The 23,179-nt window shown below is 44.8% G+C and overlaps 1 protein-coding gene across 6 annotated transcripts in view; it reads left to right on the top strand.

The window, feature by feature from the left end:
• Window positions 1-23,179, top strand: part of FHOD3 (formin homology 2 domain containing 3) — a 515,377-nt gene that overhangs the window by 228,090 nt on the left and 264,108 nt on the right. For all 6 annotated transcript variants that reach the window (XM_070452863.1, XM_070452865.1, XM_070452864.1 and 3 more), the window contains exon 5: window positions 5,922-6,027. In XM_070452863.1, the coding sequence (XP_070308964.1) occupies window positions 5,922-6,027 (106 nt within the window). The remainder of the gene's footprint in view (window positions 1-5,921; window positions 6,028-23,179) is intronic.

Genomic DNA, 23,179 nt, shown 5'->3' on the forward strand with positions numbered 1-23,179 from the left:
TGCCAGGGCAGGGTCAGGAAAGGCAGGATGAGCTTCGTGGAGAAGATGGCATTTGCAATGAGCTCGTGTCTGTGTAGGTTCATCATTCTTGCTCTCATATTAGACTCTAGGGTGTAGTCAGTCCATTTCTCTTTAGTTCCCATCTCCTTCATATCCTTAAAGAATTTTCTGTCCGTGATAGCTCCAGCCTGAGTGGCCATCTCCTTCATGGATGTTTCCCTGTCTCAGGGGGATTGGCAGAAAGGCAGGCCAACAGGCCATCCCGCCTGCACGTTCTCGTCCCATTTTAAAACCTGTTCAACCGTGCACGCCCTCCTCTTTTTCCCAGAGCAGAACCCTTCTCAGTGACAGTGTTTTTGGAGACGAGTCCTCATGTCTCATTTTCCCACACTACAGGTGTGACCCTGAGTCACCGTTGTCCCTTTAGATCGCACATCTCAGAAGTGCCTTGAGGTTTGGGGCCATCCTTGGTTCAGGCCATTTCTTCTGGGAGAGTTCTAACAGCTGTTGTGGACACTGTTCAGTCCTCCACGACTCAGTCCATCCTCCAGCTTCCACCAGAGGGGGCTCACGAAGTCCTTCTCACGCTGGTTCCGTGTAGCCTTATGGGTTACATCTGAATCTCTCAGGACAACGCTGAGGCCCTCTGGCCCTGGCCGCTGCAGCTCACCTCCCTTCCTTTACTGCGGGGACATCTCACTCTCCCCATGTCCCTCAGTTTTCCACCCCATGTCTCCTCCTGCCAGGGATTCTCTAGATGAACCCTCACTTCAGTCAAGGGCTCTCCAAATACCTCTATTGCTGTGCTTACCTCTGGAGTAGAGCTTGAGATGCTCAGGGCGCTTGTCTGAGTCCAGTCACCTGTGAGCTCCCTGGAGTCCATCACTGGCTCTTTGGAGCCTCATACAGTGGCTGGTGCTACTGAAGCAATAGATGAACAGACCGGGTGATTGGAATACTCTTCTCAAGGGTGTCTGTCTTCAGTCTTTCCTCTCTTTGATTTGAGTAAATGCTTCGCTAATTACTTGTCCCCAAGTTTCACTTCCCATGTATTTATCAGTGTCTCCTTGCTTTTTTTTTTTTTTTTCAATTTCAGTAAGCTTTTTTCTCCCCCCAAACTTATTTACTTTTAATCGAAGGAAAATTGCTTCACAATATTGTGTTGGCCTCTGCCATACATGGTCATGACTCAGCCATAGGTATACATGTGTCCCCTCCCTCTTTAACTTCCCTCCTATCTCCCACCCCTTCCCACCCCTCTAGGTTGTTACAGAGCCCTGGGTTGAGTTCCCTGGGTCATGCAGCAAATTCCCATCAACTGAACAAAACAGAACTTCCTTTACCCCCTGTTATGTCCTTCTCTCGAACTCAGATTCCTGACAGCAGCTGGGCTGGGCTCGTACTGTACTGCCGGAAGTCCACACTCGTGACACTCCACACCCTCACTCTTATAGCCCTTCAGCCTGCCTGCTGTTTGCATTGTTCAGCCTTTCCATTGTTCGCCTCACCGAGTATCCAGTTGGTGGCAGAACCACACAGAGAAGAGCTCTTCCAAGTGACTTTGAAACATTACAGTTTGTGTACTCTGGGTGGAATATACTCTTAGAAGATAAAGAACCACACACACATGCAGATCAACTGTTTATAATAATAATTTTGCTGGTAGTATTGTTAGTATTGGTATTCTGATACTGCAGTTTGTGTGTTTTCTAATTTTGTTATTCTTAAGAGTTCTTAAGGATTAGGGTTCTTAGTGTGTGGAAGAAAGTTGATAGAAAGATAAAACAGTTAAGTTAAGAAAAGTCTGGATTTCTGAATTTAATTGGAAGTATTGAAATGAACCCATGGTGTTTATTATCCTAACAAACTTGCAAAACATATTTCTAGCACTAAGTTTATTGAAAAGTACTAGAAGCAATGATCAACCCTTTAGCAAAAACCACCACTAGCACAGAGATTGTGGTCTTAAAATACTGAAAGGAACCAGAGTTCCTTGGAGAAATAGCTGACTTCAAGTCTGGCCTAGGAAATGGGTAAAATAAACTTGGAACATATTATTATAGATAGCAAAGAAGCTATCAAATATGACAGCAAAGAAGCTATCAAATATGACTAGGATTATTGCCAAAGGAATTGGGAGCATGTTGAAGGGTCTCCCACTGGCTGGCTGAAGATGGACAATATAAGCATCAACAAGCATGATAATTACATTGGGTTGAAGCACATCAGCTTAATCTGCATTGATGAGTTCATAATAATACTAAAGAATAACAATGAATTGGTCACCAATGGAAGAAAGATGGTGGTGAACCAGCTGTTTATTTTGAAAAATGGATAAAATTCTAAAATCACACATTTATCTTACTTTTTCCTATAGAGCTTTAGGATAATCAAACAGTAGTTGAGGGAAGGTATGCTTATAAAAATAGCCTAGCTATTTAGTAAGAAGGAGTGATATAGTTAGAGTATCACTTAGAACATCAGAGTTCTGCAACCTTGAATGAATTAATGGATCTAGGTATGGAGCTTCAAGACCTGCTGATGCAATGGAAATGAGATGCAACCAGCTATTATGTACCTTCTCATGGAAACTCACACTGCCGTTGAGGATGCAGTCACACCAACAGATTCAACCCTGGATGTGTCTGGTCCTGCCTCTCTATGCGGTAACCAATTTACAAATGATCTAAGACAGAGGCACATGTTAAACCACACTAGAAGTAATCAACACAACCCAGAATACAGGCTACTCTGAAGGACAAATGATCTAGCTGCTTCAACACCGATTTCAAGGGAAAAAAAGAGGTGATTTAAAAGACATTTTAAAATTGTATCAACTAATTGGCACATGTGGATCTTATTTCGATCCTACTACAAAATGTCAAAAAAAAACAAACCCTGTAATTTTGAGACAATTGAAATTGGTCATTGTCCAGTTGAAACTGGAAATTTGATAATATTAAGAAAGTATTCATTTTTATGGTGAGTACATAATTTTTTTTATGGTGATTACATAATTTTAAAAAGCGTTCCTATACTCTGGAGGTACATATTAGAATATTTATGGATTAAATCATGTGACATCTGGGATTTGCTTCAAATGAATACGGCAGCAGACAGGGTGGGGTGATAGATGGAACAGGATTGATGTGAATTGATTGGCACCTGGCTCCCTAACTTGTTCTGTCTTCTTTTGTATGTTTCAAGTTTTCCATGGTGAAAAAGTTAAAAGATAAATTGAACACATGGCGATCTAGTTTCATACCCCCCACCATGTTTGTTCTATAGTGTTGTCTGTCTGAATTCTCAAGGATACTGTTTCCACCTTTTACTCAGCAGACACGTATTTTTGAACAGCCTTTATTGGCATTATGTAGGCAAGGATGAAGACATTTGCTCTCAGAAGTTTAATCTGTTTGGAAGACCACAGACCTGTCCATCAGATAGCTCCATCCCACAGGGGTCTTGGGTGGATTCCACAGCCAGCAAGCTGTCTGGAGTTTAGATCACCTTCTCCCAAACCCAAGTGTCTGTATCTCTGTCATATCTTATGTTTCTTTGATGTGTGGAAGTTCCTTTTGGAACTCCAGTTTAAAGGGTGTAAAAACACAGCCATTGGTCATTTGGATTGAGTTGAATATTCCTTGATTAACAGGTGTCGAAAAAATGATCACAGGTTAAAGTGTGGCCATTAATCTGGAAATCAAGGATGATCTCTTATTAGTTAGTGTTAATATGTTGATTTCATTGGAGTCAGAAAGCAGTGTTTCAAAAATCATTTATTAACGCCCATGTACTTTAAGGTATGTGTTCAAAATCTTGTACATTGCCAATTTGGAAGATATCTTCTACATTTATTATCAGTATATTTTAATTTCCTAAATGCCTTATCTACATATGTGCATCAATTTAAGTTAGGGTTCCAGATTATTTTTATAAACACTGCCCAGTGTCTTTTTCCAAGAGCCTTTGCCAGACAGTCAGCTCTCTGCTATATTAATATTAGTGATTAGCTTGAGTGGTTTCTTGAGAGCTTGTTCTCACTTTTTCACCATGAAGTCATGTGTGAATCTAGTTTTAGTTAAAGTAATAAACATTTGTTACATGCTTGGAAAAACTTTCTGACTAGACATGAGCTCATCTAAATGTTCGCTTTTCACATATGCTGGTGGAAAAGAATATGGATGGAGGGAGAATTATTTTTATTTCCTTCATACATACGAGTGTAAAGTGATTTTCCAAAAATCATGATATTGTCCCATTTTCTCTTGCTTCCAAAGCCATGATTATCTTCAAGCCTGAGTTAACACAGCTGTCTTTCATTACCGTCGGGGCACGGCTGTGTTCACCCCCCCACCCCCACCCCCAGTGCCCTCTGAAAGTTAAGAGTGTGTTTTTGGTTCAAAGGGAGTAGCTGCCTGGCCTGCCACCTCCTCCCCACCCCCACCCCCTTTGCTCAATTCCTCCATCCATATAACTGGAAAATGCCATAAAATCAAAATGAGAAGCTGCTTTCAACATGGAGACAGGAGAGTTATGCCAGTGTGTCTAAATTATTTTTTCTTTTTTGGAGATAGACCATGGTTGCTGACCATTCCTATAATAATAACCTTTCATTATTCTATTAAACTTTCTACTACTTACATCACTGAGGTTTTTCATTTTTGCTCTGTTGTTATAATTGAAGATGAATGTATTCTAGCTGCATTTGAGATAAAGCAGGGTCCAATCAAGGAAATCTCCTCCCAAAACAGTAGTGGAAAAGTTTGTCTCATAGGGCTCTATCAAACTTGGTACTCCAGGCAAGGGGCTGGCTGGGCCATAGTTAGGTCATCTTGGCCAAAGTTTTGCCACTCCTGAGTCTTCATCTGTGTAGGGAAGGCAGGATTAGATGAGTGATTCTTGAACTGGTTGCCCTTTAGGATGGATTTCCTTGGGAATTTAATATCAGAGCCTGGACCCCACCCCAGAAATTCTGGTTAAACCTGTCTGGGCAGGGGCTGTGTCCTGTTCCTTTTTAAAGCTCCATCGATGATCCTGATGCGAGAGAGTCAGGGGTGAGAAGACGACCCTGAGCACCTCTGAATCCCCGCAGAGCTTATTAACCACTGGTCCCTGGGCCCCACAGTGGAGCTTCCTGACCAGTAAGTCAGGGTGGAGCTGGCTACTTTGCATTTCTAACCAGTTTCCAGCTGGTGCGCAGGTGCCTGTGGCTCCGGAGACTTGTCTTTGAGAACCACCCTATTAGGTGACTCCAGTGATTCCTTCCAGGTCCTGCTTTCTGTGATTAGACTGCAGGCTGACCGCAGTGAGGGACAGTGTGACTGCTCCAGACACACGGCCGATTCTCTATTCTGCCTCCTCGCTTGTTCTGTGAGCAGCACAACTTGGAAGGTGGAGAAACTGCTCCCTTACTTTCTCAGATGCTGTTTGCAAGACCCTCGTGACCTTCCTTAGGGACTGTCCTTTGAAACACACACGTGGCTTTGAATCCTTCACAGGATGGTCTGTACCCCAACCCAGTGTTTCCTGTGCTGAAACCCAGCAGGCTTCAGTGGCTGGTTCCTAGGGACCTGTGGGGGCCTGGAGCCTGGTGCCTGGTGATTTCTGAAGAATGAAAAACAGATCACTATAAATATTCCTGACAGTCAGGGGATTCATTTGCTTTATCTTTATTAGCTTGCCCAGAAGGCAATAATTGGTCTTTGGCAAACAATGATGTGAAGACTGGTTGTAAAATTCCTCTGGCAATAGTTAAGATGCTTCATTTGAATAGAGCCGAACAATCTTCAGAGGTCGGTCTGGAGTCAGAGGCTTGTACGTAGTTTTCACTGCACAGCCTGGATGGAGGATGGACTGGGACAGTATTTGAAGTTTCTCTCTCTCTCTCTCTCTTTTTTTCTTTCCCTGTTTCCTGCCAGGATGACAAGGATTTGGTGCATGAATTTGTAGTGGCTGAAGGTCTGACGTGTTTGATCAAGGTGGGAGCTGAGGCAGATCAGAACTATCAGAACTACATTCTGAGGGGTAAGTTATGCTGGGTGGTTGGCACCCAGCCCCTCCAGGAACTTCAATACTGAGAGCTTTTTAAAAAGACTTGGATTACCAGGTAAGGTGATGAAGACATCCTGTAGCAAAAGATGACACTTTCATTAGGTTTTATCAGTTCTCATAACTTTAAAATTAGAGACCGAGTTCATTTTACTGACTTTACGTGAAAACTCTTCCCAGTCGTTGAGAAAAGAGAGCATTCTGCTCACTAGGTTCTTTATATTCTCTTTTACTTAGTGAGGAAAGGGACACACCAGGTGGCTTGGAAAAGGCCTGCATTGCAGCGCAAAGCCCCCTAAAACCAACAAAGCCAATTATTACCTGGGAAAAATATAATCTACAACTTGGGTTATCACTGGGAGTATCTGTCAGAAGCACGCCTTCCTCATCAGGTCTGGGGCGGGCCCAGAATCTGCATTTTACAGAAGGATGCTGAAAACTACCTCTGTGATTTCATTTTTTAACAAAGTGGTGCATGTGTGGTGTTTGAAGCACTGATTACTCTTCCAGTTCATAAAGTGAATGCTCTTTTCAGAGTTAAAGTATCTTTGTGTATCTTCATGTAAATAATTTTCTTTGCTTCCATAAAGTCTGTGAATAGGCAGGGCAGACATTATTAGGTTGGATCACGTGACATAGCTATTATCAGCAGTATTAACTTAGCAGAGAAAAAATTTAATGCAGTTCAGTATTGTCTCCATTTTGCAGTTGAAAAATCTGACTCAAAGAGGTTGAGCACTTGCCTAAAATATTCACTTCTTCTAGTGTGAAGTTGACCACGGGCCACATCCAGGCACTGGGGCGCATCATGGCTGATTGCGGTCCTGTTTCCCCTTTTGCACCTATCCTTGTACCTCCACAGCTCTGTGTTCATATAAGGAAGAAAAAGACCCTCCTTTCTTTTCCTTGGATGAAGGCAAAATACACAAAATGTGCTTTAATAGCAAATGTCCTTGGTTAGAGTTGAATGAGACATGCACAGTGAAGCAGTCTCCTGCAGTTTCCTGTTGTGTTTTAACCCTGAGAAGGTTTCTTATGTTCTGAGTTGTGACCCAGCACCTGGAACTCTCTGGATCCTTCCCTGTTTTCTCTGCTTCTGGAGAGCCACTGCAACAAGGGCAGGAGCAAAAGGGAAAACTGATCACTCATTAAAGAATTTTAACTATGTATTGTCATGAAAAATTTTTTAGTGATGTATTGTCATGTCAGTGTTAATTATTTCTATTCATTTTAATAAATGCCAGGTGTGTGTGTGAGAAAGGATTCCTCAGCCTCAGTTTCTCTGCTCCATGTGTTTGTGAGGCTGGCGAGACACCTCCTTCTGTCCACCTTCTATCTTTTCCTGGATGTGTGGAAGAGTCTCACTATAAGCTGTTGGTAGAAATGCTTTATGGATGAATCTTATGATTTCTGATCTCAATGTCATTAAATCATTTATATGGAAGCTTTTACGGTATGTGTAGACAACCACAGAATTTGTCCTGCAAATGCAGCAGTCCTTCTGTGTCTGAAAAGATGTGTAAAAGCCTTGATGCTCATCCTCATATTTCCATCTACACTGGCCCAACACCTGGAAGAGGGCATGGCACAGAAATAAGGAGCATTTCCTCTGGGTTATTTTCCAGGTTACTTATACTGTGGATGCTCATAAGTTGAACCACGTGGAGAGAAGTATACCTAAAATTGCCTAATTCTGAATACTGGGTCCAAATTGACAGTGTTTTTATTTTGTTGTTGTTGTTATGTTTAAAGTATACATCATTTTCACTTGAAAATCTTCCCCAGAGGATGCTGGCATGAATACACAGACCTCCACACACCTCTTTAGAACTAATAACCATCTACATGTTTATGCTTCTGACCCTTACCTAGGAGTGTGTATATGCATTTTTGTAGAGCCATCATCAGTATAAGCATCTTCATTCATCGGCCTCCAAGGCTGGAGGGAGTGGGGTGGCTCTACCTGCTATGGTCAGCCCCCTCTGATCAGGAAGGTAAAAATTCTTGTCAGGAGCCCCCCACAGACATCCCATGGATTAGAACTGGGTTTCATGACCACCTATAGCTGCAAGAGAGGCTGGCACGGTGGGTGCTTGGCTTCCAGGACTCTGAAGGGAGTCAGGCAGCAAGAGAGAAAGGATTGGCTTTGTGTCTGCAGGTTGCTCCTGTCTGCCACATGGAGGGAGTGAGGAAGGAAAAACTCAGCCCAGCTGAGAAAGCCTTCTGATAAGCAGTCCAGCGGTGACCCGGTTGGAGATATAGAGGCATCTGTCTGTCAATGAGGGCATCATGATACAGGGACAGCGTAAGCTCAGTGACTGTGCAAGGTCCCAAGTAGTGAATTGTGTCCATGGTACTTACAGGTAATCATAGATGGTGTTGACCTGGAATACTTCAGCTGGCCTCTCCACCCAGTGTACACTTATTATTAAGCTTGTGGTGGCTTGTTAATCTATAGTATCCTTATCTGCACTGGAAAGACACCAAAAGCCATCACCCAATGCTTGCGAATCAGAACTCCCAGGCACAGCCAGGGGAGAGCCCTACCAACCACCTGCTACTTCTCTGTCCCTGAAGGAAATGCCACTGAGGTAGGACCCTCACATAACAGCACTGCCTAATCTGTGAGGAGACCCCACATCTCCATTGCCACCACCGAGATCTTGCCTTCTGATTTTGATTTTCCAGTGGTGTCTGCTTATTGGAGGCCAGACGGCCACCATATGTTACTTGGGAAACGAGTGAGCACCCCCTCGCATTCAGGTTACTGCAAGATGTCCTGCTTTCCATGCAGCTGAGGGGCCTTTGCACACTTCCACTGAGTCTCAGAGAACTTGGGGTAAGCAGGGCACTGGGTGCACACGTTAGCATGTCTGGACATATCTGACTGAAGCTCGTGCCAAGAAAGTGCGCTTCTGAGCGATGTAAAGGACAGATTTCTTAGGCTGTGACTTTTGTGCTTTGATACAAGGAAGCTATCATTTTCCCCAGCCCATGTGTTGAGTCACCCCTTCCTGACCTTGAAGACATGTGGGCTTTTCTAGGTTGTGATCGACTGCCAGCAGCCACCAGACAATTGCAATCAAGGATAGCCTTTGAATTGCCTCTTTGTCCAACCTCATTTTAACCAAATTACCTTGGGTGAAGGATGGTGAAGCCAGATGCAGACCAAGAGAGAGAAACTGGAAAGAGGTTTCCAGTTTAGTCATTCACCATACCCCAGGGAGAACATGTCATGCTGCCCTGGGCCCCTCGGGAGAAGCACGGCAGAGGGCGAAGGCCGGCACCTCTATCGTGGTGTCCACAGAAGGCAGGGTGAGCAGGATTAGGGTTTGCACAGTGTCGGTGGGCCCCAGGGTTCAGGGACCGTGAGGACAGAAGTGTACAAGGCCCACATGGCAGGTGGTTGGGGGTGTGGACTTGAGCTGCTGGAGAGAGGGACTGACTGACATCTAACCAGAGCCTCCAAACTGAGCCCAGACGTCATTTGGAAACTCTCACAAGCCATAAGGTGGACCAGTTGTCCCGGTGCTATGGGGGCGTGGGCCCTTCACAAAATTTCCTCAGGAGCCCTGGCTATGTGACCATGTATAATGCCCCCAGATCCAAAGGAAACAGGAGTGTTTGGAGGACCCAGTCCTTTTCACATCTGCTTTTAGGACTCTCTTAATTTATATTTATTTTTGCACTCCGTCCTCTGTCAGCTCTCTCTTTTTTTTTTTGAGTATCTGTTGCCCTGTGTTGAGGGTGTATCTGCTAAGACGTTAAAGACAGGTTTTGACTTACGGTGTAGCTTCATACTCTCCAAAAATGTGAGCCGGCTGCTGGGAAGAGGTCTTAAAGGCACAACATGCAGAAATAATATTTATCTGACTTACTATTCTTGAATGGTTATACTTAGTGATCTACAGGGTTTCTGTGTGTGTGTGTGTGTGTGTGTGTGTGTGTGAGAGAGAGAGAGAGAGAGAGAGAGAGAGGGAGAGAAAGAGCTTGCCCATACTTAATATGTATCTACTAAGGAATTTTGAATCTCACAATTATTCTTGTTGAAGTAAGACCTTGAGAGCTACATTCCTGGGAACTTAAACTTTCCATGCACATGCTGAGCATTCACAATAGGCCACGTCAGGCCCTGGGGATGTGCTGATAAAACCAAGATACAGCCCGGTCCTGGAGAAGCTCCCCGGAGGTGCTGCCTGTGACCCGCTTTATATGTTATATCACAGATGTCTTACATGTCTAGAAATTGCATAGAGGTGATCTGCTTTGGTGAGGAAAGAGAAAAAGATACATAGGATCAGTAGGACCAGCTGCCTTTTCTGGCTGTCCCCCAAAAGAAGCTGCCTCTTAAAAGCTAGTTTTAAGTGGAGAAATTTAATCATTTTTCCTAAAGCAAAATACCAATTAATTCTTAAGTATTCTAGTTCTAAATTCTAATGACTAAAATACCTAGTCATTATCAGAGCTGGTTAAGACCTTAAACTCCTTTAAACTCAGCCTTTGCATTTTGGGAGAAAACTGCAGATACTGTGTTTGCTCCTAAATTAAAAAAAAAAAAAAGAAATTGAAGTATAATTGCTTTACAATGTTGTGTTACTTTCAGCTACATTTCTTTATATGTGTTAATGGTTGTCGACATTTAAAAATTGAGAGATTTGACATTAAAAAAGAAAAATCCAGATTTCTGGTGTCTTTGGAAAACTGAACCAGAGAATTTCATTGCCTTGCCAGATGTCACTTAACTAATGGAGGGAAATGCCTTGTGTATTAGGGGATCTCTTAATGAGGATCAGGACTTGTGGTCAGACAGCTTTGGTCGGGATCTGTATCACCAGGAACCAGGCAGTAGTACAAAAGGAACAAATGGTAACCAAATGATGATGAAACCAACATTCTCCATCCCAGGAAAACTTAAATGTTTATCTTTTGACATTTCAAAGCCAAGGAGGAGAGTGGAGGTCGGGTTCAAACTAGATGAGAGAGAGTAGAGAGGGTCCCAAACTGGCACCCAGGTGGACAGATGAGAGCAGAAGCGGGGAGCTGCTTACTTCCTGAGCCAAAGTCCATTCCTTGGCTGCCTTGCTTTCTACCTGCCAGCTGGGCCTGACTCTCCTCCACCCCCTTACCCTAGTCCTGAGGTGCACCCAACTGTCAGGGAGGAAACTTCCTCTTTCTTACCTCTTGCTGAGTCAGGACGTCAGGGATTAATCATGGCAGCCACATGGCCAGTTGTGTGGATGACCCAACAGCACATGTCGTGGTAGTCTTTGTTACAGCCCTCTGCAGAGAGGGGAGCTGAAACCAGGGTCACGGACAGAATCCTCCTTCATTTGGTGTTTTCCCTCTTATTCGGTCAGTGTGGTGGGGGCTGTTCCCAGTAGGAAGTCATGTTGGCCATGACAAGTTAGCAGCCCATGGGGCCAACTTGACCCTGCAGAGATGAGAGTGTCAGGGCATCAAGGTCAGTGGAATAAAGGTGGCCCGAGATGGCACAGCTGACAAGAAAACCTCGTCAACACTGATATGTAGATTAGGAAAAAAAAAAGGAAATAGAGTTTAAAAAATTTTTTTTATCTCGTAGTTTGTGAAGACACAATTGTCTGAAAAGCAAACAGCATAAAAAGGAAAAATGTAAAAATCACCCATAGTCCCATAAAACAAAGACCGTTTTCTGTGCACCCATGTACATGCTTGTGTTGTACGTGCCTTTTACAAAAACAAAGTGACCTATCCATATGTTGTCAGCCACAACTCCTGGAAGGGAACAGTGGACCTTGGTGGCTGGCTTTGTGACATCTCCTAGTGTTCTCAGTCACTCAGTCGTGTCTCTTTTCGGCCCCATGGACTGCAGCCCACCAGGCTCCTCTGTCCATGGAATGCTCCAGGCAAGAATACTGGAGTGGGTTGCCATTTTCTACTCCAGACATCTCCTAGTCCTTGCCACTATTCTTTAACTTCTTTAAACTGCTTCTCCCTCACCTAAAGAGATACCTTTTTTATAGGAATGGTGTCAAGCTTAAAGAGCTCATTGTTGCTGTTTAGTCGCTAAGTTGTATCTGACTCTTTTGTGTCCCCATGGACTGTAGTCTGCCAGGCTCCTCTGTCCGTAGGATTTCCCAGGCAAGAGTACTGTAGTGGGTCACCATTTCTTACTCCAGGGGGTGTTCCCTACCCAGGGATTGAACTCGTGTCTCCTGCACTGGCAGGTGGATTCTTTACCACTGAGCCACCAGGGAATCCTAAAGAGCTCATAGAAAGATCTAAATAAAGGCGTGAATTGTAGGTATGACAGTTGTTATCAGTAGTAATATTATGCAGTAATCATCTGTTATGGGCTGAATTATGTACCTCTCAAATTCATGTTGAAGTCATACCCCTCAATACCTCAGAATGTGACTGTATGTGAAGACAGGTGGTTAAGTTAAAAAGAGATCATTGGGCCCTGATCCAGTATGACTACTGTCCTTAGAAGAAGAAGAGATTAAGTCACAGACCTGTTGGGGGGAAATGATGTGAAGACACAGGGAGAAGAGAGTCAAGGAGAGAGACCTCAAGAGAAACCAACCCTGTAGACACTCTGAACTTGGATGTTCTCCAAACTCTGAGAAGTAAATATCTGTTGCTCAAAACCCAGAGCCTGTGGTATTTGTCACAGCAGCTCAAGTGACTGATACATTGCCCTTGCAAGAGACCCTGGGAGTTATTGGGTAGTACCTAGGGTGAAAGTCGTGGGGATGGAGTTGTTGGGTTCGGAGCATGTGCGTCTCTGTCTTGTTTTTGGTTGAATAATTGCCCCCTGGAGTGGATATGTGAATTTATGCTTCCATCCATGGTCTGCATTCTGCTTGTTTACTCCAGGCTGGGGATGTTCATTCTTTGTAATCTTTGTCATTCTTGGTGATTGCGTGTGTGCGTACTAAGTCCCTTCAGTCCTGTCCAACTCTTTGTGACGCTATGAACTGTAGCCTGCAAGGCTCCTCTGTCCATGGGATTCTTTAGGGAAGAATACTGGAGTGGGTTGCTATTCCCTCCTCCAGGGGAATCTCCAAACCCTGGGATCCAAACTGCATCTCTTGTGTTGGCTGGTGCGCTCATTACCACCAGCGCCACCTGGGAAGCCCGCAATTGTACAGAAGTGTCATTCCTTTTTATTTAATTTTAATGTATTTATTTTAATTGGAGGCTAATTACTTTACAACATAGTAGTGGTTTTTGCCATACGTTGACATGAATCCACCATGGGTGTACAGGTGTCCCCATCCTGAACCCCCCTCCCACTTCCCTCCCCATCCCATCCCTCAGGGTCATCCCAGTGCACCAGCCCTGAGCACCCTGTCTCATGCATTGACCCTGGGCTGGTGATCTGTTTCACATATGATAATATACATGTTTCAGTGCTATCCTCTCAGGTCATCCCACCCTGGCCTTCTCCCACAGAGTCTGAAAGACTGTTCTATACATCTGTGTCTTTTTTGCTGTCTCGCATATAGGGTTATCGTTACCATCTTTCTAAATTTCATATATATGCATTAGTGTACTGTATTGGTGTTTTTCTAGAAGTGTCATTCCTGATGATTAGGGCACACTTACTCCTATGGACCAATTTTATAGTCATTTTTATAAAGTAGTTTGCAGTTTTTGGTTGTCATTGTGTTAAATTTGTCCATAAATTTTGGAAGAATTGATATCCTTATTTAAAAATTCAGAACTATTGCCTACATGCTCTTTCATGGCCCGGAACAAATCCTTTGCAAGAATATTTTCTCCGTCTAACTCTTGTGTGCCATGTCGGTTTCCTTTATATTTGTTACAGAGCTTTCTGCATATCTCCCCAGGTGTTTTTGTATTTATTTTTTCTTGTTTATTCATTTTTGAGTTGGGTTTGATATTGACCACATGAAAGGATGAGAGGGTTCTCTTGGGTCTTTTTCCTGTTTATATTGTAAACTTGGCATGGGAGTGTCATCTAAGAAAGATCTTTCTTGCCCTCCTTGGAGGTGTTTTGCTTCAGTCGGGGAACACTATGTCTTGGGGCCTGGATTCCTCAGTTGTGGCAACTGCTTGGCTAAGACTGGCTCACGAGTGAGATACCTCTTCCCTGAGGGAGTGTTAGCTTCCTCTTCTTTTGTCTTTGCACGTTGGAAATTCTCCCTTTGAGAACTTAGATGAGCATCATGCCTGCTGGAGACTTGGTCTATCAGTTCTGGGTGCTCACCAGCTGTAGTATGTGGGTTGGGCATGGCTGGAGAAGCCGGGCCACTCATAGCTGTGGGATGTGGCCTCCACATTTTGTTTTTATTCTCACTTTCTTCCCTGCTGTAGTTTTTGAAACCTCTGCTTTTGGTGTCTTAGTGCCCTGGTGTATCTCACCTTGGCCTAACATTTCTGTTCACATGCTTGGCATGCTGTTGGGGACGTGGCCTCTGGGTTGAACCAGTCACAGACCTGCCTTGGGCTTTGGTCAGGACAGGAAAGTCACAGCCTGCCCTTCTTGGGGGAGGGGGGCTGAGTCACTCTTGCTGCTGCTATTGGTTTGTGATGACAGAAGGGTCGCCCTTGAGTGGTCTGAGTGTCCCTTCTGTGACGTCTCTTGCCACCCCTTCCATCCTCACCCTCCGTCAGGCCTCTTACATCCTTCTTAAAAAAAAAAAACTGGGTCAGAGAATATCAAGAGCTGCACTTATGTCTTTCCTTTTCTAGCCCATCCAGGCACAGGGGCCAAAAGTGGATTCATGCTGAGGCCCTTTGGGTCGTTCCCGTGGCCCATGTGATGATGCAATATTGTGGACTTGTATAGTTTTTCTCCATGACTTTCTCCCAGGAGAAGGAGCTGGTTGCTGGAATCACCACTCCCCACAGGCCTGCCGCAGTCTCTGGTGTATTTAGATGGAGTCCTCAGGGGCCGTAGTGTGTGGTGGGCTACCCCGACTCTCGGGGCTCATGGAACCTCTTCTCCACTTGCGTTTCTCATTGGTTATTTGGGTCTATTGAAAGGAAGGGGGCTTGGAGGCTTCTCATTGTACTGCCATTTTCTGGAAATGTGAACTCATCAGAATCATCATTGCCTGTGCTCTGTGTTCTGGCAGACCCTTAGTCTGCAGAGCTGCATGCAGGAGCATGGTAGGTCAAGTAGGTGAGGGAGCAAGGGAAGGCCAGAACCAGTGACCTTTGATGGGACACAGTGCCCTGTGTTTTTCCTCTGGGTTCTCATGTGAGAGAGGCAGGTCCTGGGATGGACCGCAGGTAAGACAAGCAACTCGCATGACCTGAGCCCTTCACCATCTTGGGCAGCAAGCAGGATGTTTACCTTCAATATCCAGTTCTAAGTGGGCACTTCCAACTTTAAACACAATCTTGGTTTTCCCCTTCACCCTCTTACAGGGTATTTTTTTCCTTAAGTTAGACAGTGCTTGTCTCTTGGTTAACTTCACCTTAGAACAGATAGAGCTTTTCTTTCAAGTTTTAGTTTTTCTGAAGTAAAAACCAATGATCAATTCTGTTGAATGTAGCAAGAATTAAGTAGTAACAGAAACACTCCGTAAAATAGTCTTTGTGAAGCAATGTACAACTAGGTCTCCCTGGCCAACATTATCCCAAACCTGGAGCATCGTTAGGTCAAGATCATGTGAAACTGCTGATCTGTGACCATTTTTACCCGAGACAAGGCATAGCTGAATGGTTTAACTTAATATTATCATAATTCATTCCTAGACTGATAAGATGCTTATTTACAATTCACCTTGCATTTTACATGGGCTTACCTGGTGGCTCAGACAGTAAAGAGTATGCCTGCAATGTAGGAGACCCAGATTTAATCCCTGGGTCGGGAAGATACCCTGGAGAAGGAAATGGCAACTCACTCCAGTATTCTTGCCTGGAGAACCCCATGGACAGAGGAGCCTGGCAGGTTACAGTCCATGGGGTTGCAAAGAATTGGACTCGACTGAGAGACTTCACTTTGCATTTTATATAGAATACAAGCCCTCTGGAAATTCAGGCCAGTTTATAGACCAAAAAAAAGAAAAAAGAAAAAGAAAGAAAGAAAAGCCATTCTCCCTCTAGAAAAGAAACCCTTGCTATTTTGTGCAGTCATGCCTCCAAGCACTTCAACCCCTCACAGTCTCAGCCAAAGAGATTTCTCCAGAATTTCCATCTCCATTAGCAGCCCCCATCTTCTTCTTTTATCTGAGATGAGAAGGAAGAAAGTAAAACAGAGTTATTTGGCCTTTCCTATGTGTGGAATTTTCCACAACTAAATCTCGTTGCTCTGTGTTCATCAGGAATTTTTCCACTTTATTTACACCAAAGATGTGTCTCCTCACTCCGTCCTTCTCTCCTTATTCAGTGGAGTTTTCCAGAGGAACTGGCTGACAGAGTGTACTTTGAATCGCAATTGTTATTTCCTTGGCTATAACCTTATCTTTTACATAGTCTTTATAGGGCTTATACTTACAAATCCAGGCTTATGATAAAACAGAATGTCTTAAGCAAATTTTAACCTAGCCTCAAACATGGATTAAAGTTATTTTCCTGGCTGGGATTTACTGGGGAAATGTCAGTTTCTGTATTCATAGATTCTTGCCTTTTAGAGTTTTGAGGGCTCTTGGCAGGTTGAGTCACTACCCTGCAGGGCACCACTCTCTCCTGAGACTGACTTCCCTTGCCATTGAGATGCACAAGGTCCCCAGCCCGGTCCCTCTGCAGAGCCTCAGACCTGCAAAGCCAGCAGTGTCCTGGGTGTCCCACGTGTGCCACGTCCGAACCCCAACCCAACAGCTTCACCCCCCCAGGCCAGCACTCCCATGGCTCTGTTCAGAGTGGATGAAGAGCACAGTTACTTTTCATATTCAGGTACTCCCTGGGGGCCTCCCAGACCCCTCACTCTCAACCCCTTTCTGTCATCATTAACTACCAGATTTGGGCTTCCCTGGTGGCTTAAATGGTAAAGAATCTGCCTGCAATGTAGGAGACTCAGGTTCGATCCCTGAGTCAGGAAGATTCCTTGATGAAGGAAAAGGCAAACCGCTCCAGTATTCTTGCCTGGAGAATCTCATGGACAGAGGAGCCTGACGGGCTACAGTCCATGGGGTTGCAAAGAGTCGGAACACGACTGAGCAAGTAAGCACACACTGTTCACCCCCTTTCAAGTCTTTGCACCTCTTTTCATCCCCACTGTTAGTTTCTGAGATCAGACCATCATTTTTTCTGTCTGGATCTGCTCTCCCAATGCCATAACTAGCCCCTCTGTTTTCAACCCTGTCTCCTGTGGTCCATTTTGCCCCGTTGCCTGATTGGCCTTCTGCAGTGCCCAGCTGGTCTGCTTGGTTCTCCTCAGGTGAAGGCCTGTTCCCTACTCCTGCAGGTAGCGCCCACCTTGGTCCTGCTGTGATGTCCCTGTTCAGCCCTCTCCCTGGCTTCAGCATCACCCCTGCTCAGCTGATTTACATCTTATCATTTGCTACCTGCTCATCCTCAGGATGAGGCTCAGATACAGTGTTCTGCAGGAGACCTTCCCTTGCCCCTCTCATATTTTAGTGCTCTCTGCTTACCCTGGTCTTCACACTTACCTCTCTTAATAATAAATATTTGTTGAGCATAGATTATGGGCCAGAGACTCCAGGCTAATCCCCTGCACCATACTTGTTTTTGTGTCAGTTTCCATCCTTGATGCCAGGCTCATTTTAGGAGCTCAGTGAAAGACAAATGATAGAATGTCTGCAGGGAAGAGAACTCATGACTCCTGAGGAAGCTGCTGGTTTGTACTAAGAATTTGGCAGAGTCTGGACTTGCTAACCTGAAGTCTTAGCTCACCATATCTTCTTGTTTTGGAAGTACTATAGCACACATTGATTGTTTTTGGTTACTTAGAAAAAAGCTCAATTATTGAATTTTTCTTTTTGAAAAGCTTACTAGTTCAGTTCATCAATATATTGTATGTCTTACCCTTTTTTTTTTTAAACTGTTTTCATTATTGAAGTATAGTTAATTTACAGTGTGTTGATTTCAGGTATACAACAAAGTGATTCAGTTATATGTGTGTGTGTGTGTGTGTGTGTGTGTGTGTGTGTGTTCTTTTTCACATTCAGTGTATATCTTGACTTTAAATTTGTCATGATTTCTGCAGATAAATGGTATGCTTTATAACTGGTTTTGGATCTCAGGGAGTTATTTACTTGCCACCAAAACAAATATGCTCTGAGTTCCTTGGTGTCTGGAACTCATCGACTTTGTGGTCCAGCTCCAGCCTGCTCTTTGGTGTCATGTAGATCTTCAACAGATATTTGATGGAAAGAAAATAAATAAATGAGTGAGTGAAAGGGGATTCCCCAGAGTCATGACACAGAGCTCTGTCTTGTTCTTACTCAGTATTTTCTGAGTGATTGTGGCTAATCATGGGTGATCAGAAGACTGTAAAGTGTGGGGACAGCCACATGCTAAATGATGAAGTGCGATCTGGAGGGTTTTATTTGGTTGGTTTCTGGTACCCTTGCCATGTCAACCGCGTTATCCCTTGCTTCCTTTCCTCTGCATCTTCTTTCTCCAGCTCCTCAAAGCTGGGCTCTGCCAAAACCACTCCTGTGCTAGGCTGGTCTGACTCATTTCTGGAGTCAGTTCCCACAGGCAGAGCAATGCTCTGTGGCCCCCGCCTCACACACTTGTCTCTGCCCCCAGTGCCTTCCTGGCTCCAGGGTTCCCCGAAACACCACAAGGGCACCTGATTGTCCCAGGATTAGAGCCCTACTCCTTTCTCTCCCAGGTAGCCCTGTCCTTGATGGAGCTTGAGCCTGCAAGAGTTTAAGGAGTTTAAGTTTAGACAGTTTTGATAGCTAGATAGTTTTTTAGTTTAGATAGTTTGGTAAGTAAGGGGTTGTTTGTGGAGAAAGGGACAGAGTTGTTTGTTGCTTTTAGAGGCAGATTAGGAGCAATGAGTAGGAGTTACAGGAAAGTGGCTTTTGACTGAAGACGAGCTCCTAAAAGAGAGTTGGAAAGTGAGTTGATTTCTCTTGCCAATGTAAACTGATCATTGGTGACTTTCTGGAGCATTCTGTTGAGGATTCGGAAGCCACATCCAGCATCAGCAGGAAAGTGAGCCACGACGGGTTAGTGATGTCTATCAACAGCCCAAGCGGTGGGAGTGAGAGCCGGAGGACCAAACATGGCATTTGCTTCTCCTGGGAAAATACTAGGCATTTTCAGAATGTTTACTGAGCTGATTTCAGACAGGTGTGTGGGACAATTAGGCTTCCAACCACAGAACAGACTACTTCGCAATGGGAATGTTCCAAAAGAGCCTGGGGTTGAGGACCTGTTAGGGCCACTAGGATTGGGGTAGGGTGCTACTGGGTGACCTTGTAAATTCCTCCCAGCTCTGAGATTCTGTGATTCTTAGGGTGCTACTGGGTGACCTCATAGATTCCTCCCAGCTCTGAGGTTCTGTGATTCTAAGTAAAACAGAAAAAGCAGAAGGGATGAATGCAGAGCCATTTGATTCTGCCTCTTTTATGTGTTCTGTATTAGTCGTCATAGGTAGGATTCCCAGGCTACTACTGAGCCTATATTGTCCTTTTTCAGAAAGTTTCAAAGAAGCCCATCTAGTTGCATGGCATGGAGTCCAGGCAAGTTATGGAAAAGATAAACTGCGCTTAGCCATTTTGGGGTCAGTGTTCATAATGATCTGCAAGAGTCTGAAGGGTTATTAGTGAGTTTGTATCCAGGAGTTCATCTGATCATGGTGAAGTCAGGAGTACACACAGGGGCCAATGGGCACTTGCTCTTTCTCCAGAGCATTAGGACTTGGGGCACAGAGGGCTCGTAGCAACACCATGGGTTTGGACTCATTGCTCAAACAAGGCAGGACTGGAGGAGTAGATTGGGAGCTATGAAAAGAGGCCCACAGACACGGCCATTTTCTGGGCTTTTTTCTTGCCTTCCCTGCTGTCTCTCCACACCAGCATCCCCCTGATCCAAATAGTTTCTCTCCCTTTCTTCCCCTTGCTGCCTCGCACTGTACTTTCCAGATCCTCTTCCTATCTTTCCCAGCATCTCCAGGTCTTTAATTAGAGGGCTGCAAAAAGGCTGATCTCCCCCAAGAGGCTGATCTCCCCCGGTTCTAGATTTCATTGTTCTTTGTCAGTTTATGACCCTAGTTGGTCTGTGGTTGCAGGCCTCAGTAAATGAAGATGGGTTGGTTCATTCATTCATCAGTGAGTGTGACCTGGCGGCCTTACCTGAGTCAGTCACTTTGGGGTCTGACTATGGAGAAACAGAGAACAATACAAATAAGTACTGTAATTTGTCCTGTATTAAGTTATGCAGTTAAGTCCAAGAATAAAGTGCGAAGGGAAAGTAATCTTAACTTTAGTAGGGAAGGCAAATGGCATACTGTGGTCAAGGAGGAATCTGATATGGCCCAAACGATTCCATTCCCCTGGTTGACATACTATATCATCCTTTCTCTTTGAGTGTGGACAAGATCTGCGATTATGATGGATGTGTGAGTATCACAGAACCACGATTAGGTTGCATTATGTGGTAAAAGAGAAAGGGTTTTACAGATGCAATTGCGGTCCCAAATCAGTTGAGTTCAAATTGGTTAAAAGGGAGGTCGTTCGGGGAGGGACACACTCTTCTGCTGACCTTGAGAAAGTGAGTTGCCTTGAGTTCTTCAGCCGCAATGAAGCTGATGCCGCCAACAACCACAGAAGCTTGGCAGGGGCTCCCCAGCCTCAGAGGGGACCACAAGGCCAGCTGTCACCTTGATTGCAGCTTTGAGACACCCTCAGCAGAGGACCCAGTTAAGCTCTGCCTGGACTCCTGCCCCATGGAAATGGTGAGATAATAAATATGTGTTGTTTTAGGCTAAGTTTGTGGTACTTTGTTATATAGCAATAGGAGGTGAATACATTTAGCTGCAAACAGTCTCCACACAAAGCCATCTGGATGAGCTGAAATTGGTATAAAATACCGGATGACCTCACAAGAGGCAGAGATCTTGGGGGATGGTCAGTGGAGGGCATCCTGAGGACGGTGAATTTGTCTTTTCCTCTTGGGCCCTACAGGCAACCACGTGCCTGCCACCCATTCCAGCCAAGTTCCCGGGGGTCCCTGCTGCTGCTGGTGTCATCCTCTCTCGCCGTCTCCTGGGACCCCTCCCTCAGGTGGCGGTTGCTCCTTTGGACTTCTCTGATGTCGGTGGAGCCCCTGCAATGACAGGGCTTTGTGCTGCACACAAATGAGCAAGTAAAGGAAAAAGTGATCCAGAAGAAGGTTCAGTATTTCCAGTATGCCAGTGTCAGGAGAGGATGTGGTGATCTGAAAAAGATTGGGCTGAGTTTTAGGAAGAAAAGGGAAGTTGATAAGCAGTGCCATGGGTCTTCTTGCCCATGAACTTGAGATGGGTGACCAGGCTCCGGGAACAAGGACTCTGGGGCAGGTCTGCAGAGATGGTTTTTGCTCGTCTTCCTCTGCCTCCCCCAGTTGATTCCTTCACATGTTCATGCATCTGGCACATGCCCTGTGCTGGGAGCTGTGGTGGGATGGGGAAAGCTCCAGCCGAGACCCCACACCGCAAGGGATTTGGCAGTGGCCTGAGGATAGGAACCATCAATGAGGATGGATATCCACAAAAACACTGTATTAAGTTGGGTTTTGGATGAAAATCCTGAAATCCTGTTTTCTTCTCTCAACTTTGCTTGTATCAACATTATGTTTCCAAAAGTGGTTGATGCATTTTAAGTACTTCAATCCTATAGCATCCATTTCAAAGATACATGAGACTGTTTCTTAGTTATTCTTTGCTCAGTCATTCAAGATGTTTGCTTTTCATAATTCAGCTTTTCTTTTTTTAAAAAAGAATCAGCTTAATGTATCATGTTTCATGGGAATTTCATAAAAGATGAAATGTGGTTCTTGAATCAATTATTCATTCTCATGTGGGCAAAACACAGCATAGAGGCTTCTAGGCATTATCAGGCTTGGAAATAAAGGAAATATGTAATTTTATGGTTTTGTTTCTAAATTCCATCTGGATTACGGAATCCCTCCGATATCAGTTGAAGTCCTAATATGAATGGTGCTTGGAACCAAGAATGGCTGATCTTTTTGTAAATTACAGTTGAGATAACAGGGACCTTCTAGATTTCCTAAGAAGCACAGCTCGTTCCCAGCCTGCCTGGACTGATCCTGAGGGTGGAATCAGTGGGTGATGCTCCTTGGTGTCTGTGGATGGCTCCTGGGAGCGTGATCCCACCTGAGACCTTCTCGACTGTTCCCCCAGGATCCTGTGCCCAGTCAGAATTGAGCAAGCTGGTTGCTGTTGGACTCTTTACTCCAGGAGGCAGAGCCATATTGTCATTTGACTCATCTGGTCTAAATTAGCTTTTCTGATGAGTCATGCAGTGAGAGACAAGTATAATTTCTCATAAAAAGGATTTCTCTAGAAGGTGTAGCAGGTACCCTGTGAGTATTCCTCTCATCTGCCAAACCTTGAGAGACAGTAGGGGTGCAGCCTGTCTTGTAACTTGGTGGATGCCTTGAACAACAGCTGGTGGTTCTTTGCCCATAGTCTTTGGAGGCTTGTTGGCCGTAGAACACTGCAGGAGGTCATGCTTTGGGGCTGCTTCTCCCCATGCTGCCAACAACAAGGGTGGTGAGCATTCAAGAGCTTCCTGTGCCTGCCGTCTCTGTCAGCCTCCAGGTCTCCTGTCATCTAAGGGTGTCTCCTGAAAGTCACCCTTATGAGCCTGTGGGCCAGTCATGGGGCCCATTCCCTTGCTTGGCTGATGGCTGTGAGAGTGAAAAGGTAGATATTTATATTGCTAAGGGGCTAATACGGCGTCCACTCTGGCTGTGTGTGGGGAGGTACATGAGGCTGAGCTGCGTGCAAGTGTCTGAGTATACCGTGTACCTGACCTCTTCCTTCTCCTCCTCAGCTTAATGCAGGGTTTCTCTTTCCTCTTTGTGATACCTTTCCCCTTCCAGTGATGCCTTCTTTGGGTCCTCCTTAAAGCCCTTGGGGATGCCTTCCCACAATACAGAATATTCATAACCATTTATCCTCTTGTCCTTCTCCCCAGCTAGGTGAAGTCCTCCTTGTGGACCAGACATTCTTTTTTTTAAACATTTAATT

Source organism: Odocoileus virginianus, chromosome 22 (assembly GCF_023699985.2).
Source record: "Odocoileus virginianus isolate 20LAN1187 ecotype Illinois chromosome 22, Ovbor_1.2, whole genome shotgun sequence".
Lineage (NCBI taxonomy): Eukaryota > Metazoa > Chordata > Mammalia > Artiodactyla > Cervidae > Odocoileus > Odocoileus virginianus.